This window comes from Acanthochromis polyacanthus, chromosome 2 (genome assembly GCF_021347895.1).
Source record: "Acanthochromis polyacanthus isolate Apoly-LR-REF ecotype Palm Island chromosome 2, KAUST_Apoly_ChrSc, whole genome shotgun sequence".
NCBI classification, from domain to species: domain Eukaryota; kingdom Metazoa; phylum Chordata; class Actinopteri; family Pomacentridae; genus Acanthochromis; species Acanthochromis polyacanthus.
In genome coordinates, this window is record NC_067114.1 from 8,119,108 (window position 1) to 8,137,283 (window position 18,176).

The window sequence follows — 18,176 nt, forward strand, 5'->3', positions numbered from 1 at the left end:
AGCTAGATTTATTTAGCTAAGTTAGGAAATAGCTGTGCTGCACACATTTATCTGTGTGTATTTCTTCCACATGCATACCATAATTGTTCTATACTATAGTGAAAATGCATTGATCCAACTATCCACAGTCTTGGATAGCTTTTAGCTCTTTGTATAATGCACTACTGCATTGGTGTTAAATTGACCCAAATGGGGTTAGTTTTGACCAAGTGATGCAGAATAACAGGGGTCTACTGAGTCTTAATGGCTTCTATTATGACAAGAAAAAAAACAACAATGTGTGTATGTCCCTGCTACCTGCCTTAAATAATTATGCATTTCTAGACAGGTTAATAGTTTAGGATATTATGTTATCTTATTTTTCATAATAATATTTCTGCATTAAATTTTGGCTAATCTATTTAATTAAGGATTTATTCTAAATATATATGATGATATATTAATTATAGTGAATATTTTTTTTAAAAACAGGTTTGCTTTCAGATTTCTCAAATATGGGCCCATTACAAACTTCTGCCCATTAACTTTTCAGCAAAGCATTAATAGCACCATCTACTGGAGAGTTATTATTCTACAACACTGAGGATGCTCACACTTGTAGATGTTTTCAAAAAAATATAGTTATAAGCAATTTTATCTAATATTTCACTTTTTAATTTCTGAACACAGGAGTTCCTATTTGTCTAGTGCAAACTGCATCACATTTAAATGTTTAAATAAATTATTTGCCTAATAGAATTCATTAATGTCAGACTTAAGGCTGCTAAGCACAGATAATAACAGTTTATGGGCTCTCTGTGAACCAGTATAGCAGCACATTTGTATCACAGGGCTGCCTGAATCCACTCGTGTCCTTTACAGTGAGATTGTGCCTATAAAAGTATTTCTGTGACCACACTCAAAATCTGTGTGCTCTGATACTTTTCTTACCACAGGTCAAGGTGTGTTTTTTGTTTTAGGCCTAGTTTAAGACTAATGTGAACTCTGTGTTCTATAGGTACAACTGTGTATATGTTTATACCTCAGTGGATTATGTATCTATAGTCTGAGCACTTTCTATACAGCTTTGTTCAGCTTGTACTCAAGAAAAATGTCCCCCTAGGGTCAGCAAAGTATATTTTATGTGGACATGTGGAAGTTGAAATGCATATTGAATCTTTCCACTGAACAAATGCTTGAGTCATCTTCATGTAGTTCTGCTAAAATAGTTTGTAGTATAAAAATCATTTTGGAAACAAAATAGAGTAGTAAATGCATCCCAAAAGGGTTTATTCCAAAGATGTATCGATGGTGATCGGACTTACTTTGCAAATGGAGGAGAGCATTTCATTTTACAGAAAATTAAAACTTTACACACAACAATGTAGATACAACTCATTTCTATTACATATATCTGTGTTTTTACATGCAAATGTGCCGGCATGTTGTGGCCATATCAAATGTATCATGTGTATAAAAAAATCTGTTATTAAGTGGCAAAGAAGATAAAGGCATCATTCGAGGCCTTCTTTGGGGAGGGTACTGCATGACTGGTAGTCCTAATTAAATAACCAAATGAACCGGTTAAGTTTCTATCATCAGACTCATTTTGGCCTATAACACTATGATAGTTATTGAATCATGTTTAGCTGCATCTTTACCCTATTGGGCAACCATGACAGCCACACAAACCTTCCTTTCTTGCTTCTACCTACATGCTACGGAGGCTAGCAGAAGTACAAATGTGCTTTAAGAAAGCTCAAATTGCTGCCTCAATGATTTGATTGCAAATTGGCCTGATTAGTTGAACTCATCTTGATCCATCAAACTTAACTGGTGAAAATAAGTTTGTAGGATCAAGAATTAGAGGTTAGATTTCCACGTGGAAAAGAGCGAAATTGCTAAATATGCTGGCTACAGGCCCATTACTGATATCACAGTACTTTGTATCAGCTGTTAAAAAGAGAGAGAAAAAAGTGCAATGACATCACTTATTGGGATGTGGCCAGAAGTGGTGTTTGATGTTGTGACCTCATGTTTGTACCATAAAAAATATTGCATTTTTAGCTGAATAATATTTTACATATATTCAAATATAATTATGGAAGATAGATTATTTCTTTTCAAAAAATATTAGAAAATTGGTCAATAATAATATTTTGTACTCTGAGGCTCATACTGTGCCCCGGCGCGGCTTGGCGGTGAACGAATGTAACGCACCCTTGGCCAGTTGGATGAAGGCGGTGCTTGAGGTGCCCAAGCAGCAGGGCCTTGCCTTTGTGGTTGTAGAAAGAGAAGATGGCTCCCGTTCTGGAGAAACAGCTCCCGGGCGCAGCCGGATCAGGCGACAACAACAACGAAGAGGAAGAAGGACAAAACCTTTGGCAAGTTCTGCTATTCTTTTGACGGCTTCATGCCTGCCGAGGCTCTTCTCGGAAAAGCAGAGCTGTCATGGTTCTGCTTTGTCACTGCCGGTTGCTGCCTTTCAAACACCGGCCCGGCTAGCAGGAACATTAGCACTAACTGAAGCAGAGCGGTCAGTGTGCTACTTGTGTTAGCAGACGTCAGCTAACGTCAGCTGAGTAGCTAACGAATAGAGACATTATTTGCGAGATGTGACGAGTTTTACTATTAAAATAAATGGTGTTAGACGTGTCAGGTTTCCAGAGAGCCTTTTATATTATCAAGGTCTTTGATAGTCTATGTTAATATATGAGCTAAACACTAGTTAGCCCTTTTATGTGGAGTACAGTAAGCTAACAGGAACGTTAACAAGCTAGCTCACACCTTCAGCGACAATTCAAAGTGTGCAGAAAAATAACTCTAGCTTTAGATAACGCGTGTCTTTATAGGTTGTACTGTTATGGGGCTTCAACTTATCAGCTTTCATGAATTCAGATATTTAGCTCCTTATTTCTAAAGCACCGGTCAGTGGAGTTTATCATTTCCTGTTTTTTGTGTATGTGTGCTGTCGTGGGCTTCTTACTGGCCTAGCTAAACCTATGCAGTAACAGTAATCAGTTAAGTTAAGGTGTGCAACGTTAACTCACCAGCTACTGTTTTGATAGCAATGTCCTGAGATGAGAAGCTGTCAGTGTGCCACCTGGCAGTCAGTCTAACTCCTACTTGTTTTCTAATATCTTGTTCTTTCTTGTAGGACCTCAATACTGAGTGAAGTTTCAACAAGATCGAGTTCAAAGTTACCATCAGGAAAAAATATCCTGGTATTTGGTGAGTATTGCTTACGCCACCTGTGTGAAAGTCTACTTTTCCACAGTGGATTTGTGGTGGTCAACCCTAAGGGTGAAACCAAACTGAACTCACAAAAGCTATTGATTGCACATTTCAACCAGATTTTTGAAACAGTCTGTACTTCCCACACTTTTGAAGCAAAGGCATAATAAATCCCAAAATACAGGGATGCTTTCTTTGGTGGGATCATATTTGTTTGGGTGGGTCTTCCAGAACTGAGAGAAATGTTGCTTTTCACCGGGAAGATTTGTATTAAGATATTATAGTCTGTTGTGGATTTGAGAGGAAAGAAATATAAAATGTAGATGTTTGTGTAATACAAAGGAATGTAAAGTGAGAAATTATTGGTACATTTTTATGCCATTTTAGTTCTCATTTAAAATACCAGTAATCATCTCTAGTTATTAATATCACCTTGCCCATTAAAATAATAAATGTCATACATTATGAATGCAATGCCTTGCAGGTGAGGATGGATCAGGAAAAACTACACTCATGGCCAAACTTCAAGGAGCTGATCACAACAAGAAAGGGAGGGGACTGGAGTATCTGTACTTAAGTGTCCATGATGAGGACAGGGATGGTGAGTTTACCTGTTCTGGTTGCTTGACAGCAATGTCCTTTACAAGTTATTAGTACTTTAAAACAGTAATTGTATTTCTTGCTTCTAATTATTATAAATAATTTCTTTTTTCCTTTGTAGACCTTACTCGCTGTAATGTGTGGATCCTGGATGGGGACCTCTACCACAAAGGCCTTCTTAAGTTTGCTGTCACACCTCAGTCGCTCCCTGACTGTCTAGCTGTGTTTGTTGTGGATATGTCGCGGCCCTGGACCATCATGGAGTCACTGCAGAAATGGGCCAGTGTGCTTCGTGACCATGTGGACAAGCTCAAGATTCCTCCAGAGGACATGAGAGAAATGGAGCAGAAGAGTAAGTAATGATTTATGCAGCTGGACAATTAAAACCCTGTGGCATCTTTTTAGAAGTGCATTGTTTTACTAAAATTTATGATTTTATTACACTGTCAAGTACTAACCTTAGATCCTGTAGTAGCACCTGCTGCTACTGTCTTTCCTGGTTGCATATTTATAATAGAAAGTGAACATGTAAGTACTAAGACTGAATGTTGACTTAGATTTGATCTGCTCAGTGGTAACTCCTGAGTTACAATGCTACAAAAGACTGTGACTGGTGTAAATTCAAATATGTCTTTTTTTGTAAAAGCAAACTTAAAATTGAAATAAGGTGATGATTCGTTTGAAATTAGTCATTTTTCTTTCTGTCTGATGTGAAATGCTAAAATCTGGGACACAAATGAAAACATGACATGCATGCATTTTGTTGAATTAGCTAAGGAGTGGGTTAAAAGGCCCTCAGCAAAGGTGCCTGGAGCATCATAGGCTGAACGCAGTGGAAGTCTTACATAATCCGAGCCAGGCTTCTTGCTGACTGTCCTCTGGGGAAAAAGGAGAGATTGGTTGCTGCGTTGTGTGGAGGACAGGCAATGTATAACATTACACATCGCCATGGACGATGCTGGGTCATCAGAGAGGCGCATGATGATCCTCAGCTGGGTGTTCTGGCTAGAGGCAAGTTGTGCAAATCAATGAGTGTGATGTGCGCAGATGTTGTTCTCTGGTTAATTTTAGAACTGGTCATTTCCCACTTATGAACAGTTCTTTTGTCTTTGGAAAGGTGGCTGCTTTTCAGACTACTTAGTTCAGCCTGCAGGGTTTTGCAAAAGGTTTTTATCTGCTTCCAGTTTGCTTGCTGCTTTTACTCTGAAAAGGCTATAATGACTTTTCACGAATATGTCAAATTGTTAATTAATTGCGGGTCAACCTGAAAGCACATTTAGAAATGTTCTCGACATATAACATGCCAAGATGGTAGCAAGTGTGAACAAGTAGATTAGTCTTGTGGCAAACATGTGAAAAAGAAAAGGGAAGCTGTTCCTCAAGCGATGACTAAAGCATGCTTAATTTAAGTGAGTATTAGGGCTTTAATTGATCCATATTTTTAATTTTTATGAAAAGTCCCTAACATTGACTTCAACCATGCAGCAGAAAAGAGAGACTACCTTGTATTCAGTAGATGTTTGCATGGGTCTTTATTTCCAAAGAAACAATATTGCAGTTGTATTGTTTGTACCGAGGTTATTTTGTGAGTTTTCTCCCTGATTGTTCAATTTTTAAAGCTTAATTTTAAGTCTGTTTGCCAGATTTTTCTAGGGATTCTTCTACTTTCTCTCTGGGGCCAAACATTTTGACTGCACCCATGGACATAGTTAGATTACCAGTTTAGCTGAGACGTGTCATCCTGATAAAGCACCTCTCAGCATGGCAGTTGTGATGTCAATAGCAGATTGGTGAGACCTAGTCAGTTTATGTATTTATGGACACAAATGTTGGAGTGAGAAAGACAGGCTGATGGACTGAAAGTGTGTGTTAGTGGCTTTTGTCCAGGGAGTCTTGCAGGCGTCTTGCATCATAGTTCCCTCCCCTCCAGCATCACCATCAGGAAAAGAAAAGGAAGGGACGTAAACTCAGTGGGCCGGACATTCTGACTCCTGCTGTGTAACTGAAGTAGGTTGGCTGTTGGAGTCGTCTCAAGTCAAATTACAGGATCAGCCTACCGCTGCTCAGCTGCATGTTGAAATGAGAAATGTTTCAATCGGTGGTTTCTGTGGTAGTGACAAGACAGATTGTTTTTAGCTTGCACTTTTTCAGGATAGTGTGCAGGAAAACTTTGTGACTCTTCTTGTTTTGGACCAATATTATTATTAGTAAACAGTTTTTAAAAAACATGAAATTTGAGTTTGGCTTAAAATAACAAGTCAGACTATTTTTGCTTATTTGACATTTATTGGCTAGAAAAAAATATTGTTCGTAGTTTCATGCAAGAAGTCCCTAATTGAGCATTAAAGCATTTTGACCTCACCTTTGTTTGTGGAACAGATAAGTAGGTCTTCAAGGGGCAAAGTCTGTCTGTCTTTATCTCTTTCGTTTTTATTTTAAAGTGCCAGTCCAGGCCCTGTCACTCCTTATTCTCTGAAGTACTCACCACCTGCTGGTTTAGAAACATGGAAAAAAACACACATATTGAAGTATTCATACAAGCTGCACACATCATGACCACAATCCTCATCTCATTCCTCTGACGCTGTTGTAGTGGTGATGGTATTTTGAAAAGATTACATCAAGATTTCACCGATAGTTGCTCCTATGTTTTTGATGTATTTTGTTTCCTCTTATCTTTCAAGAGACATGTGTATTCTGTCTAAAATATTGTCTGTGAAGTGAGCATTTTCATTGTTTTGATCAATGCAGTTCGGTCTGTTTTTTTGTTTATTGGTCAGTAATGTACTAATTTTATGAGGCGTTTAGGTCCAGCATACACCTTGTGTAGCTTCAAGCCTATGAGTTAGACAAGATTAGATGGAGGTTTGACTGATTTTAGGGGCCTTTTGTTTTGTTTTGTTTTTAAATCAAATTAGGTTTTGTTTAAAGAAAACTCCAGTTTCTCATGAATTTTCCTCTGAGATGGTGTAAAAATCTACATGTAATTGCTGTCCTTGTGTCCAAGTGTACACATTTCAGCCTGTTTCTGCATATGCACTGGATTTGTGTCATCTCATATCCCAAGAAGGGTTTTCTTTTAGATTCCTTATATCACCAGTTCTTGTCCCATGCACAAAATCCCATGTCTGAAAGCAAAGAAGCAGACTGAAAACGGCAAGTCAATCTGGCTTTGTGGGCTGTCTCCAAATGCATTCTCAAAGCTCCTGAGGAAGTAGGCCAAAGCTTCCTGCATATAACCCCCTCACACCACCACCACCGCCTCCTCACACTGTAGCTTTGTAAATGCCTGGACAGCTGGGGCAGCACAACAGGAAAGTGAAAGATGCCATTTATTGATCTTTATCTATTTTTCACATTTTTTCATGCAAAGAAATGTAACGTACATATCTTTTTCTCAAAATTATGCATCAATATACAGACATTGGAATGACTTGTTGTAAGCACATGTATGACGGTGGGCAGAAGCTGTCATTTTATGATGCCCGTTAAGTGACATTCATTTGTGCTGACCCTATGATCCAGTCTCAGGGACATAGTTGGAGTCTGTGCAGAACATTTACAGCTGCTCTATAAAACCAGATACACAGCTCTGTGCCTATTAAGGGTTTTAGACATTAACTAAAGGTACCACCAAAGACTATGTCCACCTCAAAAATTTTGTATGAAATCTGCCGAGATACTAAACACAGACCTGAAGAACTTTCACTGGTGCAACAATAGCTTGGGAAAAAAAGATGAATAATCTTGTGACCATGGTGACTAAGACCAAGCATGACTATTAACCAGAGAAGACAAAGGGTGTGGCAGAGCTGTAGGTATACTAATCCATGCTTATTTGTCTTTCTCTTAGTGGTCAAAGCTTTCCAGGAGTACACAGAACCAGAGGATGCCACCCCATCCTCCCCACAACGACGGGCCCCAACAGCAGGGGAAGACGAGGCCGTCGTGCTACCACTTGGGGACAACACACTCACGCACAACCTGGGCATTCCAGTGTTAATAGTTTGCACAAAGGTAAGTGATTCCTACAGTCCAAAAATTTGTATTCATTATATTTGAAGCCGTAACGTCTATGTTGAGACAACTGGTGTTTTGGTGTTGATATGAGAGGTTTCTAGTGTTGCTCTAAATCTTTCCAATGTCCTTGCGTCTAAGGTGGGACAGTTGCCAGGTTCTGTGACCCAATAGTACATGCTTTTGCAAAGAGTAAAAAAAATCACAAAAACATATAATAAAATACTCCATGATAGCTATACAGTACAACAATATTGTTCCCTTTACTTCAGAAAGGACAACCTCCTTTCTGAAAAAATTTAATTTGTTTTTGGTTGCATGTCTAAGCAGCCATTTTATTTATTTGTAAAGAAATAACTGCTTTTTATACCATCTATTTTCAACCGACTCATAATTTTGTGCAGCCTCTAGTTAATGTCTGAGTATCTTGCTTCTTCGCGGGTGTTTTCCAGAACATCTTTGTTTTTCAGCACTTGTAGTCTCAGTATATAGATTTTCTGAACTAGCTTTTGCAGTCACAGCCCTTCTCACCAGTCGATAAGCACCTCTCTCTACTGTGGCTTGAGTTGTCTGACAAAAACAGGCAAACAAAGCGTCCTCTAACACCCTGATAATCATCCTTACTGCTGGTTTCATCTGATGGGTTCTTGAATTGCCACTATAGCAAGCGTATTTGGGCTCAGACCTTATATAGAGTCCATCTAATCTCCACTGATGCATTTGCGTTGCCTTTTGTGTACACTTTCACTTTTATGATGTGCTTAGTGAGGCAATATTGTCGAATAAACGGCTGCTGTTGTGCTTGCTTGTTAACCCTCCAGGCCAATAACAGTGCTAAAAATCACAGTGTAGTCATCAGCAGAGCTTCACGTGCTAGCTGTGACGAGCAAATGATGAATGTTTTATTGTCGATACTTCTATCGAGCCATTGTTAGAGAGAAGCTGCTCAGCTTGACAGAAAAGATCTCTGTATGATGTAATTATTTGCCTTTTATGACTTAAAAATTTTAAATATTTATGTTTTTTACATCTCTGTCACCCATTCCTACCCACTATAGACTGTGTATATATAGTGGACGTAGCATCTGGCTCCAGAATTGAAGCCAACCCGGAAGTGTCAAAAACTTGCAATATCACGCCGTCCGCTAGGGTTGGCTCCAAAAAGCTTTTTCTCCATAGACCCCAATTCATTTTTGGAAAAAATAAAATTTGATAGACAGATTTTCTCCAGCTCAGGATTTTTTCCCCGTTAGTTTTCATGGTCAAAATGAGAGATCAGGTGGCCGATCTTAAAATAAATCAATACTGAATTTTAAATAAATCGTTAAAGTTGGCAGAGCCAGGGGGCGTGGCTATACTTGATAGACAGCAACAGAAGCCTCTGCGGTAAAATGTGGGCGGGATAAGAGAGTCCTCAGCCAATCCTGCTCCTAGTTGCTCTCCGGTCCAGTCTGTTTGATGACGCTTTTTACGTCACTGGCTCCAAAAAATTCAAAACGGCGACCAGGAAGTAGCAAAATCCGGGCTTCGTTTTCTCGGCGTTGAAACCAGCGAGTGATGTCACGATTAGTTTACGCCTGCTACCCACCAACGCCAACCCAGAAAAAAAGATGCAGCAAACAATATATGAAAATCTCTGACCAGAAACAATAATTAAGCAATTATTTATGTTTTTGTGATGTTAGTATCTGCTTATAAGATTTGTGTTTTACTGGGTATGGAAAAAACATCTGTACTTCGAATATAAGTCCTTAGAGGCAGTGCATTGATGTCCATTGCACCTGTGTCTCTCCCAGACAGTGTGGACATTTAATTGCAGATGCTTTAAAATATTTATCTCTTTCCATCTTTTCATTGTTCTTTCTTCAGTGTGATGCAGTCAGCGTACTAGAGAAGGAGCATGACTACAGAGAGGAGCACTTCGATTTCATCCAGTCCAACATCAGGCGATTTTGCTTACAATGTATCCTTTTAATGCATAATGGTTTGTAATGGTATCACAAAGGTCATTGTACTGACTGTTCAAATGGAAATGGGCCATGCTTCAGTTTTTGTGCTGCCCTTTTATTCTTTTCTACCAAATATCAAATTACTTAGCAGTTGTTGCCTTAACTGAAGTGAACAGATGGAGCTGGCCTGATCTATACGTCAGTCAAAGAAGAGAAGAACCTGGATCTGCTTTACAAATATATAGTACATAAGATGTATGACTTTCAGTTCGTCACACCTGCCTTAGTGGTGGAGAAGGATGCAGTGTTCATGTAAGTAAAATTAGAGATGATGTTTTTTTATTTTATTGTGTTTTCACGTCTGTCACAAAAAGTAATGTCACCAACACAACATTTGGGTGGTGTTTCTGCCAGACAGTTTGTACTGCCAGCTTTCTTTCAGATGTTGTGACAAACAACAAAGCATTTTTTTATTCCAAGGAAATAGGAAAGCTGGATCTACAACAGAATGCCATTGCATCTGCTGCAACTGATCAGTGTTTTCCTTCCTTTTTAGTCCATCTGGATGGGATAATGAAAAGAAAATTGGGATTTTGCATGAAAACTTCACAACCGTCAGAGCAGAAGATCCATTTGAAGATTTTATCACAAAGCCTCCAGTACGAAAGGTGTGGCAATGCAGATATGGACAAAATGTAAACTTGAAGGTTGACATTATGTCAGCTTAATGCAGTGATATCCCACAATCGGTCCTTTTTTTTATGGCTTTCTATTTCTCATTTGCTTTTCTTCACAGCTGGTACATGACAAAGAGATAAGTGCAGAGGATGAACAGGTATTCCTGATGAAGCAACAGGTATGGGTTAGCCTATTATTTAAAAAAAAAAAAAAGTATTTTAATGTTGATTTTTGTTTTTGAAAATGATGTCATGCCCTAATCAAGCTGTATAGAATGGCAAAGTTAAGCTGTAAGGGGTGAATTTTTCATCTGCATTAGAAAGAAGTGTCAAAAATATTCCAAATAGATTTGGCTAAATGTCTGCCAGCTCTTAAGGTCAGTCTTAGAGTAGTCTTAACATTTTTGTAGTGATCCTGAACTTCCACTTTCACTGTTAGAGCAAATTTATACTCTGCATACATGTGCTGGTGGATATGTGAAACTGCCACATTTGAAATGACATGAGACTTACTTCCCATTTTGTGGGGAAAATAAACACTGAACTGTAGCTTCAGCTTTGCAAATTAGAGGATTGTCCAGTGTGTCAGGTTTCTTTCTATCAAGTTTCCTGTACTTCATCTGCACTGGCTGCCTTTTTTTCCCTCCGTATCTTGCTTACACTGCACAGGTTTTCAGAAAGAGATTAATGGGGAAAAAAAGGATGTGTGTTAGATTTTGTTGTGTTGGATGTTGCATAAACCCCATCTAGATATTCACAGTGGAACTTTCTTTTTTCTTTACAGTCTTTGTTAGCAAAACAGCCAGCCACACCAACAAGAGGAGCAACAGTAAGTGTCTTCAGGCTTTATGGAATTCTAGTAATGGGTGAATTTATTCAATTCATTTTGCACTTTATTTGACCCGTTTCTGTGTTTCAGGACTCACCAGGACGAACAACCTCAGGGTCTCCCAGGCCTTCGGGTCGTACCATCCAACCAACTGTAACCAGCGGCTCACCAATGGCTGCAGTCAAAAAGCCTGACCCCAATATGAAAGGTAAGGAAGTTTGCTTTCATACCTGATTATTGACAATAATGTTTTGCACTCCAGTGCACTCTAGTTTGGTAAGGGACTTTTACATTGATTTCAGCAATCACTTTTGAATATTGAAATAAGTATTTGGACCTCCCAAAAGAGGTTTTGTTGCAGTCCTTTCCACTAGCCCTTTTTTTTAGTGATAATATGAACTCTCTTTTCTGTAAATGGTGCATTACTGCCACCTAAAGGTGACGCTTGATGAAGCATAAGCATTTATTCATTAACCAACTCTCTAAACCCCAAGAGGTTTGTACACTTCGAAGGAAACAGCACAGCCATTTCCAGAAGCAGAGGGAACCTACAGACGTCTTCTGTGTCATATGCCAAAGTAATAATGCCATATATCACGAAAAAATAATAGAAGTAAGGGTGAATTGGTGTGATTGTTTATTTAAAAATTTGTGTCCACTGGTGTTATCATCATACTTGTCTCCTGTCTGGTCTCAGCTCAGATTTTGTTGATTTTACCAACAGAACCAGAAATCACATAAGTTTAACAACCTTCAGAAAGTTGCACATCCAACAGTTCTTCGTGTTTTTCTGTTTTCTAGCTATGATAAAGGCTTTTTATCTTTAATAATGCCTTTCTAACCCACCGATGGGTTTTGGGTTCACAAGTTTAGGTACAATCACTAGCTAGTGCATTCTTACTTTTTCAAAAAACTGTTTTTAACTTAATTTTATTAGAAGGAAAAATTTAATAAACTCTGGTAACTCCCATCTTTTGTGGTATTTTACTGTGGAGTGGCTAATGGAGTTAAACTTTAATAATATTAGATTTTTGTATCTTTTTTTCCTCTGTGAAAGAAAATTAGATTTCTTTGTGTTTATAGTAGCCTATCAAAACATCTTTTTTCCTGGAAAAAAGAAAATTGTGAATTGTTTCTTTATACAACTTTGAGATCTAATTATAGAGACCATCTGCTAGTGCTTGATAAGAACCCCAGAAGTTAGAGGGTTTCTTTTTTTAACTCAATAGGATGAACACATTAAACATGGTTGGTACTATACATGTATCTTGTAACATAAGTTTTGCAGACATTAGTACAGCATTAATTATCAGCCCAGTTCTGCAGTAGTCTTGGTTTTGAGAAGGTAACTAGCAAGTTATAAAGTAAAAAAGTGTGGTGGCTGATGAACATGATCAATTATGAATATGTACAACCCTTTGAAACAACTTTTTGTCCATCAGTTTTACTTGCCACTTTTTTATATTTATTTTGATGTTTCACCTACAGCGGGGGCTGCCAATGAGGGAGTGCTGGCCAACTTCTTCAACAGTCTGTTGAGTAAAAAGACTGGGGCCCCAGGGAGCCCAGGAACTGGTGCAGTTGGAGCTGGAGTGCAAGGGTCCGCCAAGAAAACAGGTACGGCTTCTTAGTCCAGTGCTCACACAGCCTCCATTTTTTAAAACCTTTCTTGCAGGTTAGCAGTTGTCCTTTTACCTAAACATTTATGTTCTCGCAGTATCAATATTCTTTGTGTATAATGCGTTTTTTTTAAAAATCCGATAGAGACAGAAACGTCTTAGAGAAATCATCTGACATCGTATAGTGATTTATGACAATGGCCAATTAAAGTAATACTTCTAGATTACTGTTCACTGTAGGGCCGCACCTAACGACGCGTCGGCGAGTCGTCTGAGCACGATACGTCATCAAAAGCGGAAGTGAGCATGCAATGCAACAGAAATCACCTTCCGACCGGAGCACGGAACACGGACGAACGTCGGCGCTGCATCGTGCATGTATTATGTATGCACGCTGCAGCGCGGATGTCTGCGTTTAGATACAGCTGTATAGTAAACGCTGACATCCATGTTTACGATAGAACACGGACATCCGCACTGCAGCGTGCATACATAATACATGCATGATGCAGCGCCCACGTTCGTCCGTGTTCCACGCTCCGGTCGGAAGGTGATTTCTGTTGCATTGCGCGCTCACTTCCGCTTTTGATGACGTGCTCAGACGACTCGTCAGCGTGTCGTTGGTTGCAGCCCTAGTTCACTGTAGCAACTTGTACATTTAGATCTGTGTCAGAGCATGGAGTGTGTGCACTCTGAAGATAAGATGAGTTAGGAACAGGGACTTCTGTTGTTAGAGGCTGTGGACCATTTTGCTGTCTGGAGTTTTATCTCTACAGCCTGAATGAGAAGGTTAAAGCAGGAGAAAAAGCAAAGTTGTCTTCTTTGACTGACCTTCTGACAGCTGAGGAAGCTTGTGACAGGCCTGTATGCACCAAACCACCCATCATGAAACTAATGTTTCACACTGTGCCATATCACACTGGTCAATTCCCGAACTAATGACTCGGTTTTTGTTTGTTTTTTTTACTTCAGTAACCTCAAACTGTTGTGCATGTCAACAGTTATTTTCACCTTCAGCACGTTTTGTACCTGTTTTGTTATATTAGCTAGATATAACAAAGTCAAACAATGTACCCAGTGAAACGTTGAAGAAAACATTGCATAACTCTGCTGTCTGCCTGAGACCACTAACGCACTTTTTGTTCCAGCACTGTTCAGCATTAACATCTGAGACCCGGTTAAAGGATAATGCATGAGAACACGTTTCCTTTGTCTGATGATTAGTTTTGCATGTGTGTTAACTGTGGCAGCAAGCCGCCAATCACCAGCATGGGAACTCATCGCCATCCAACCCCCATCCATCCGCTTGCTGGACGTAGAAAACTGTAATTTATGAGCACATGCAGAAGCTACAGGAGATTACTTTTGGGCTTTGTCTCCTGTCTTTTTTCCAAGGGCAGAAGCCGGGTTTGACTGATGTCCAGGCTGAGTTGGACAGGATGACTCGCAAACAAGACTCCATGGTTTCAGCTAACAACATACCACCGCCGACAGAGAACGAAGCGTGAAGGCAACAAAAACAGCTGCATCGTCCACTGCGTTAATACTCTGGAAAAATATATGTACATGTGAGCATAAACAAAAAAAATTGACCAAATTCCCAGCGCCTATATCAGTCAGCACACACAGTGGTTTCACCAAATGAGTTTCAGATGCTATCAGATGTTTTGGTGAGATGGGAAGAGAGCGATTGCAGAGATGGAGGTGTTAATGAGATGGCAAGTGCTGAAGGCTTGGCTTTGTTTCTGTCCTCTCTTCCACTGTAAATGTTATTTTGTGAGGGATGTCAGTTTACAGAAATGTGTGCACACTCCCCGGCAGCCAGTATAATGTGCTGGGCTGCGGGCCCCCCAGTCTCTGGGGTAGAACACTCTCCTCATGGATTTAAAGAGTGTTTATATACTGTCCTGTGGCCTCCAGTTCAGCTTATCTCATGGAAGGAATTTGATTGGAAAGGTATTTAAACATTAAACATAATCACTGAGAAAAGTAATTAAACTACTTGCAAACATATGTAGTATGTAAAAAGAAAAAAATGTTGGATATGAGACTGATGTATTTATACAAGGTTCCTCCTTTTTGTTTCATTCTGTGCACCATTTGTTGGTTTAAAGAAATGTTCATCTGTATCACGTAACATGTTAAAATGCCACTGACATCATGACACTAATGACATGTCCAGATAGCTGATAGCATATCATATCATTGGCCCTAGTCATCTCGAAGGATTCTGTAAATATACATGCAAAAAAATTCAGGTTAACTTGATTTTGTACAAAATGCATTTCTGTCCAAATTCTGAAGATAGCTTCTTTGACTTAATGAGACTGGTTGGGATTTGACAGGCTTAGAGGTTGCAATGGAATCGCTTCTTTAGCTACAGGTGTGTATATTTGGGGGAGGGGTTTGGGGCAGCATCTTTCCTACTATAACTCCTAAGTGCCTCGCACAGTTAGCTGTTTGTGACATAGTAGAGGTGCTTGTCTGCGCAAGAGGAAATGCACTGTAGCACCATCGGTTAAAAGGTTTTTGTCCATTTCTTGTCATCCAAATAATTTATTTCGTTTTACATTTTTGTTAATGTACAACAAGCCTGTGGTCTCTGTTATTTTTTTTCCGGAAATATGAAATCTGTGGCCTAGTTGGTGCGATTGAATGCCTTCATGTAAACTGTAAAGGCTGCTGATATTAAGAAGAAACCACACGATGGAACTTTTGAGTCCCCCAGACTTACTGTGGTTGAAACCACTCGTTTGCAGCCAAAACACACACGATTACTTGCTGTGGGTTTAACAAAATCAGATATTGTATCCTTCAGTGTTTGACAGAAATGTCCTCCTTTTGGTTTCACGTGTTTTATTCACGCTGTACTTCACACGTCAGTTCAAACATTCCCAGTTTCTACATGAAGTAGCTGTAGAAACACATCCCTGTAGGAAACCTGTTTGTCCAGTCCAGTCTTCTTTTTTTTTTCCCCGTCTTGCCCTTTTTAGTGCCCATTTATAATGACAACCTTTGCCTTCAATGTACAGCTAACAGTTTGTCACACTAGGCACCCTGCCTTCACAGGAATGCTCCTAATTAATTTGTGTGTCCTTAAGGGGTTGCTTAATTGTCTTATGTCATTTCTATTATTTTGTAATTGAAGCAATTATGCTGTACCATATCAAATAACATGTAATAATATTTATGGTTTCATGACACCATAATCAAATTTAAGTGTACATTAAGTCTGTATGCAAGGCCCTGCTTAATCCTAGTGTACTTCAGTAGCTTTTACATAATTAATGGCAAGTGTGAGGAGAGCAGCTATTTGCTATTCAGATAATAGCAAAGCAATGAAAACTGGAGTGAATTGGAATACAGAACCAAAGATGTGTATTAATTGCTATTTTCTGCATTTGTAGTTGATAGACATCCTTAAGATTAACCAGTGGCCACGTTTGTCCCACTCTTGCATGGAGCCTTTGCATTCCAAACATCAGACCTGCCTATAAAGTGTTTATGAAAACAAACACCCTATAAAATGGTAGAAATGGCTTACTTTACTCACACAAGCCTGAACTTTAGACAAGCAGTGAAAGAAAATCTACCATGATTTGGTTACAGTCCTCTAAACTGGTCTACAAATACATAGCAAATAAGGTTTAATGTCATTTTTTTTAAACCTTTGCTCTGTAATGGATCAACAAAAACAACATAATGGTGTACAGTCTGCTTTATGCATTGTCAGAGTGATGCTATAAAACTGTTATGGACTTTCTTTGATTACAGTGAAGCTCTTGTTTTTATTTTTTCCTTATTTTTCCTGACTGGGTGGAATGTGCACCTGAGGGTCTGAAGCACAATTTGAGAACAGCCGGGAGCAGCACCGCCACAGGTTGAAAAAAGCACTTTTCCTTAGACTTATATTAGTTCCCTTTTTGCTACAGTTAAAGCTACAGAATGCATTTTTTTCCCTTTTTGCCTTGCCTTTTTAGAGCATTTAGTAATGAACCAAGAAGTTAACATACACAGAAAAACTGCAATATTTATCTGCATTTGCTGCTGAAGTTGTGGAAGGTGCCCCTGATGGTTAACTATGGATTGACCCCTTTCTACATTTAATATCAATCCTCTAGTTAGAATCGTAATTACACCTTTTACATGGATGTTTTTGGGACATCTTGAAGTAGATAAACCAAATAAATGTCCATTCATTTTCAGGTTTGTCTTTTTGCTCATGAATTGACCTTATTTGCGTTTACATCCCACTGTAAGCACGTTTTTTTGTCTTTGTTGTCAAAACTGGTTTTGGTCATTTAAAGTTTATTTTCAAAAGGATTTTGAAATGTCACTGTAACCTGACTGACCGCCCTAATTTCTGTTGATAGGCCACACTTGTTAAATTTGGCATTTAGCTGAGTGGAATGAAGTGCTTTCATGCTGCTTGGTTCAAAGTTGCACTCGCTCTTTGTAAACATTGGACGTTGCTCCCAAGATTGAATAATGAACTGTTGTAACTTTTATACTCAGATGTCAGTTGAAAACAACTGTCTCCTCATCTTCTAACTGAATTGCCTTCGACCACTATTGACAGTCTGCATCTATATCAGACTATGAGCTTCTGCTTCCGGTCCTTACGCAGTCAGGATATCAAGAACATTGTAAGCACATGGCAGGCTGCATTTTTTTTTGTGTGTCCTGGATTAATTCAGAAGTTTGATTGTATGTCTTTAATACAATTCTGTAGCCTCTAAGCTGCCATGTGGATTCTAGCTTCTTACGCCGACAAAGATAAGGAAGATGTTTATCAGACCCCTGGCTTCAATAAAACCAAGAATCCAAACTTTTGTGGACTGTTTGTGTCTGGATAATATTAGATTTTCTTGCAAGAATGTAACATTTTACAAGTTCAAATTACAAATAGAACAATGATAAATGACTATTTGCACTGTAACATGCACTTGATAAATGATTTCAGCCATCACTACAGCTTGAAATAGATCTTCATATCTGCACAAAAGAGCATGAGCTGTGTAGTTTTGTTTCAGCAAATGCTCACTTGAATGTGAACTTTTTCAGCTGATCTTTCTTTTTAACTGAGCCATTCTTGTGTAACTGCCTCAATTGTGTCAACATGTTTACTGCCTCCATCTATCCTCCAGAGTCTCTCAAGCCACTGCATTTTATTGGCCCAGCTGAGCCTTTGTAAGGAGAGAATCTGCACATTTCTTTGTAGGTGCCATGCATTCACAGCTTTAAGAGCAAGAAAAATCCTTAAAATCCCTCT

The 18,176-nt window shown here is 39.0% G+C and overlaps 1 protein-coding gene across 2 annotated transcripts; it reads left to right on the forward strand.

Annotated features, from left to right (window-relative positions):
* Nucleotides 1-2,200: 2,200 nt before the first annotated feature.
* dync1li2 (dynein, cytoplasmic 1, light intermediate chain 2) lies at nt 2,201-17,736 on the forward strand. 2 transcript variants are annotated; one of them, XM_022201474.2, is made up of 13 exons: nt 2,201-2,363; nt 3,137-3,210; nt 3,698-3,814; nt 3,935-4,165; nt 7,667-7,830; nt 9,700-9,793; nt 9,956-10,091; nt 10,336-10,447; nt 10,576-10,635; nt 11,241-11,285; nt 11,376-11,493; nt 12,774-12,902; nt 14,300-17,736. In XM_022201474.2, exons 1-13 carry the CDS (start codon nt 2,278-2,280, stop codon nt 14,410-14,412), a joined length of 1,479 nt encoding a protein of 492 aa, XP_022057166.1. In that variant the 5' UTR covers nt 2,201-2,277; the 3' UTR covers nt 14,413-17,736. The 2 variants fall into 2 exon arrangements, with proteins under 2 accessions (XP_022057166.1, XP_022057174.1); XM_022201482.2 differs by having other exon boundaries at nt 2,202-2,363; nt 14,305-17,736.
* The last annotated feature ends 440 nt before the right edge of the window (nt 17,737-18,176 follow it).

Coding starts and splice junctions, on each gene's coding strand:
- dync1li2 (XM_022201474.2), top strand. CDS start 2,278: ATGGCTCCCGTTCTGGAGAAACAGCTCCCGGGCGCAGCCGGATCAGGC. Junction 3,815..3,934: donor CCATGATGAGGACAGGGATG/GTGAGTTTACCT, acceptor TTTCCTTTGTAG/ACCTTACTCGCTGTAATGTG. Junction 11,286..11,375: donor CACCAACAAGAGGAGCAACA/GTAAGTGTCTTC, acceptor TCTGTGTTTCAG/GACTCACCAGGACGAACAAC.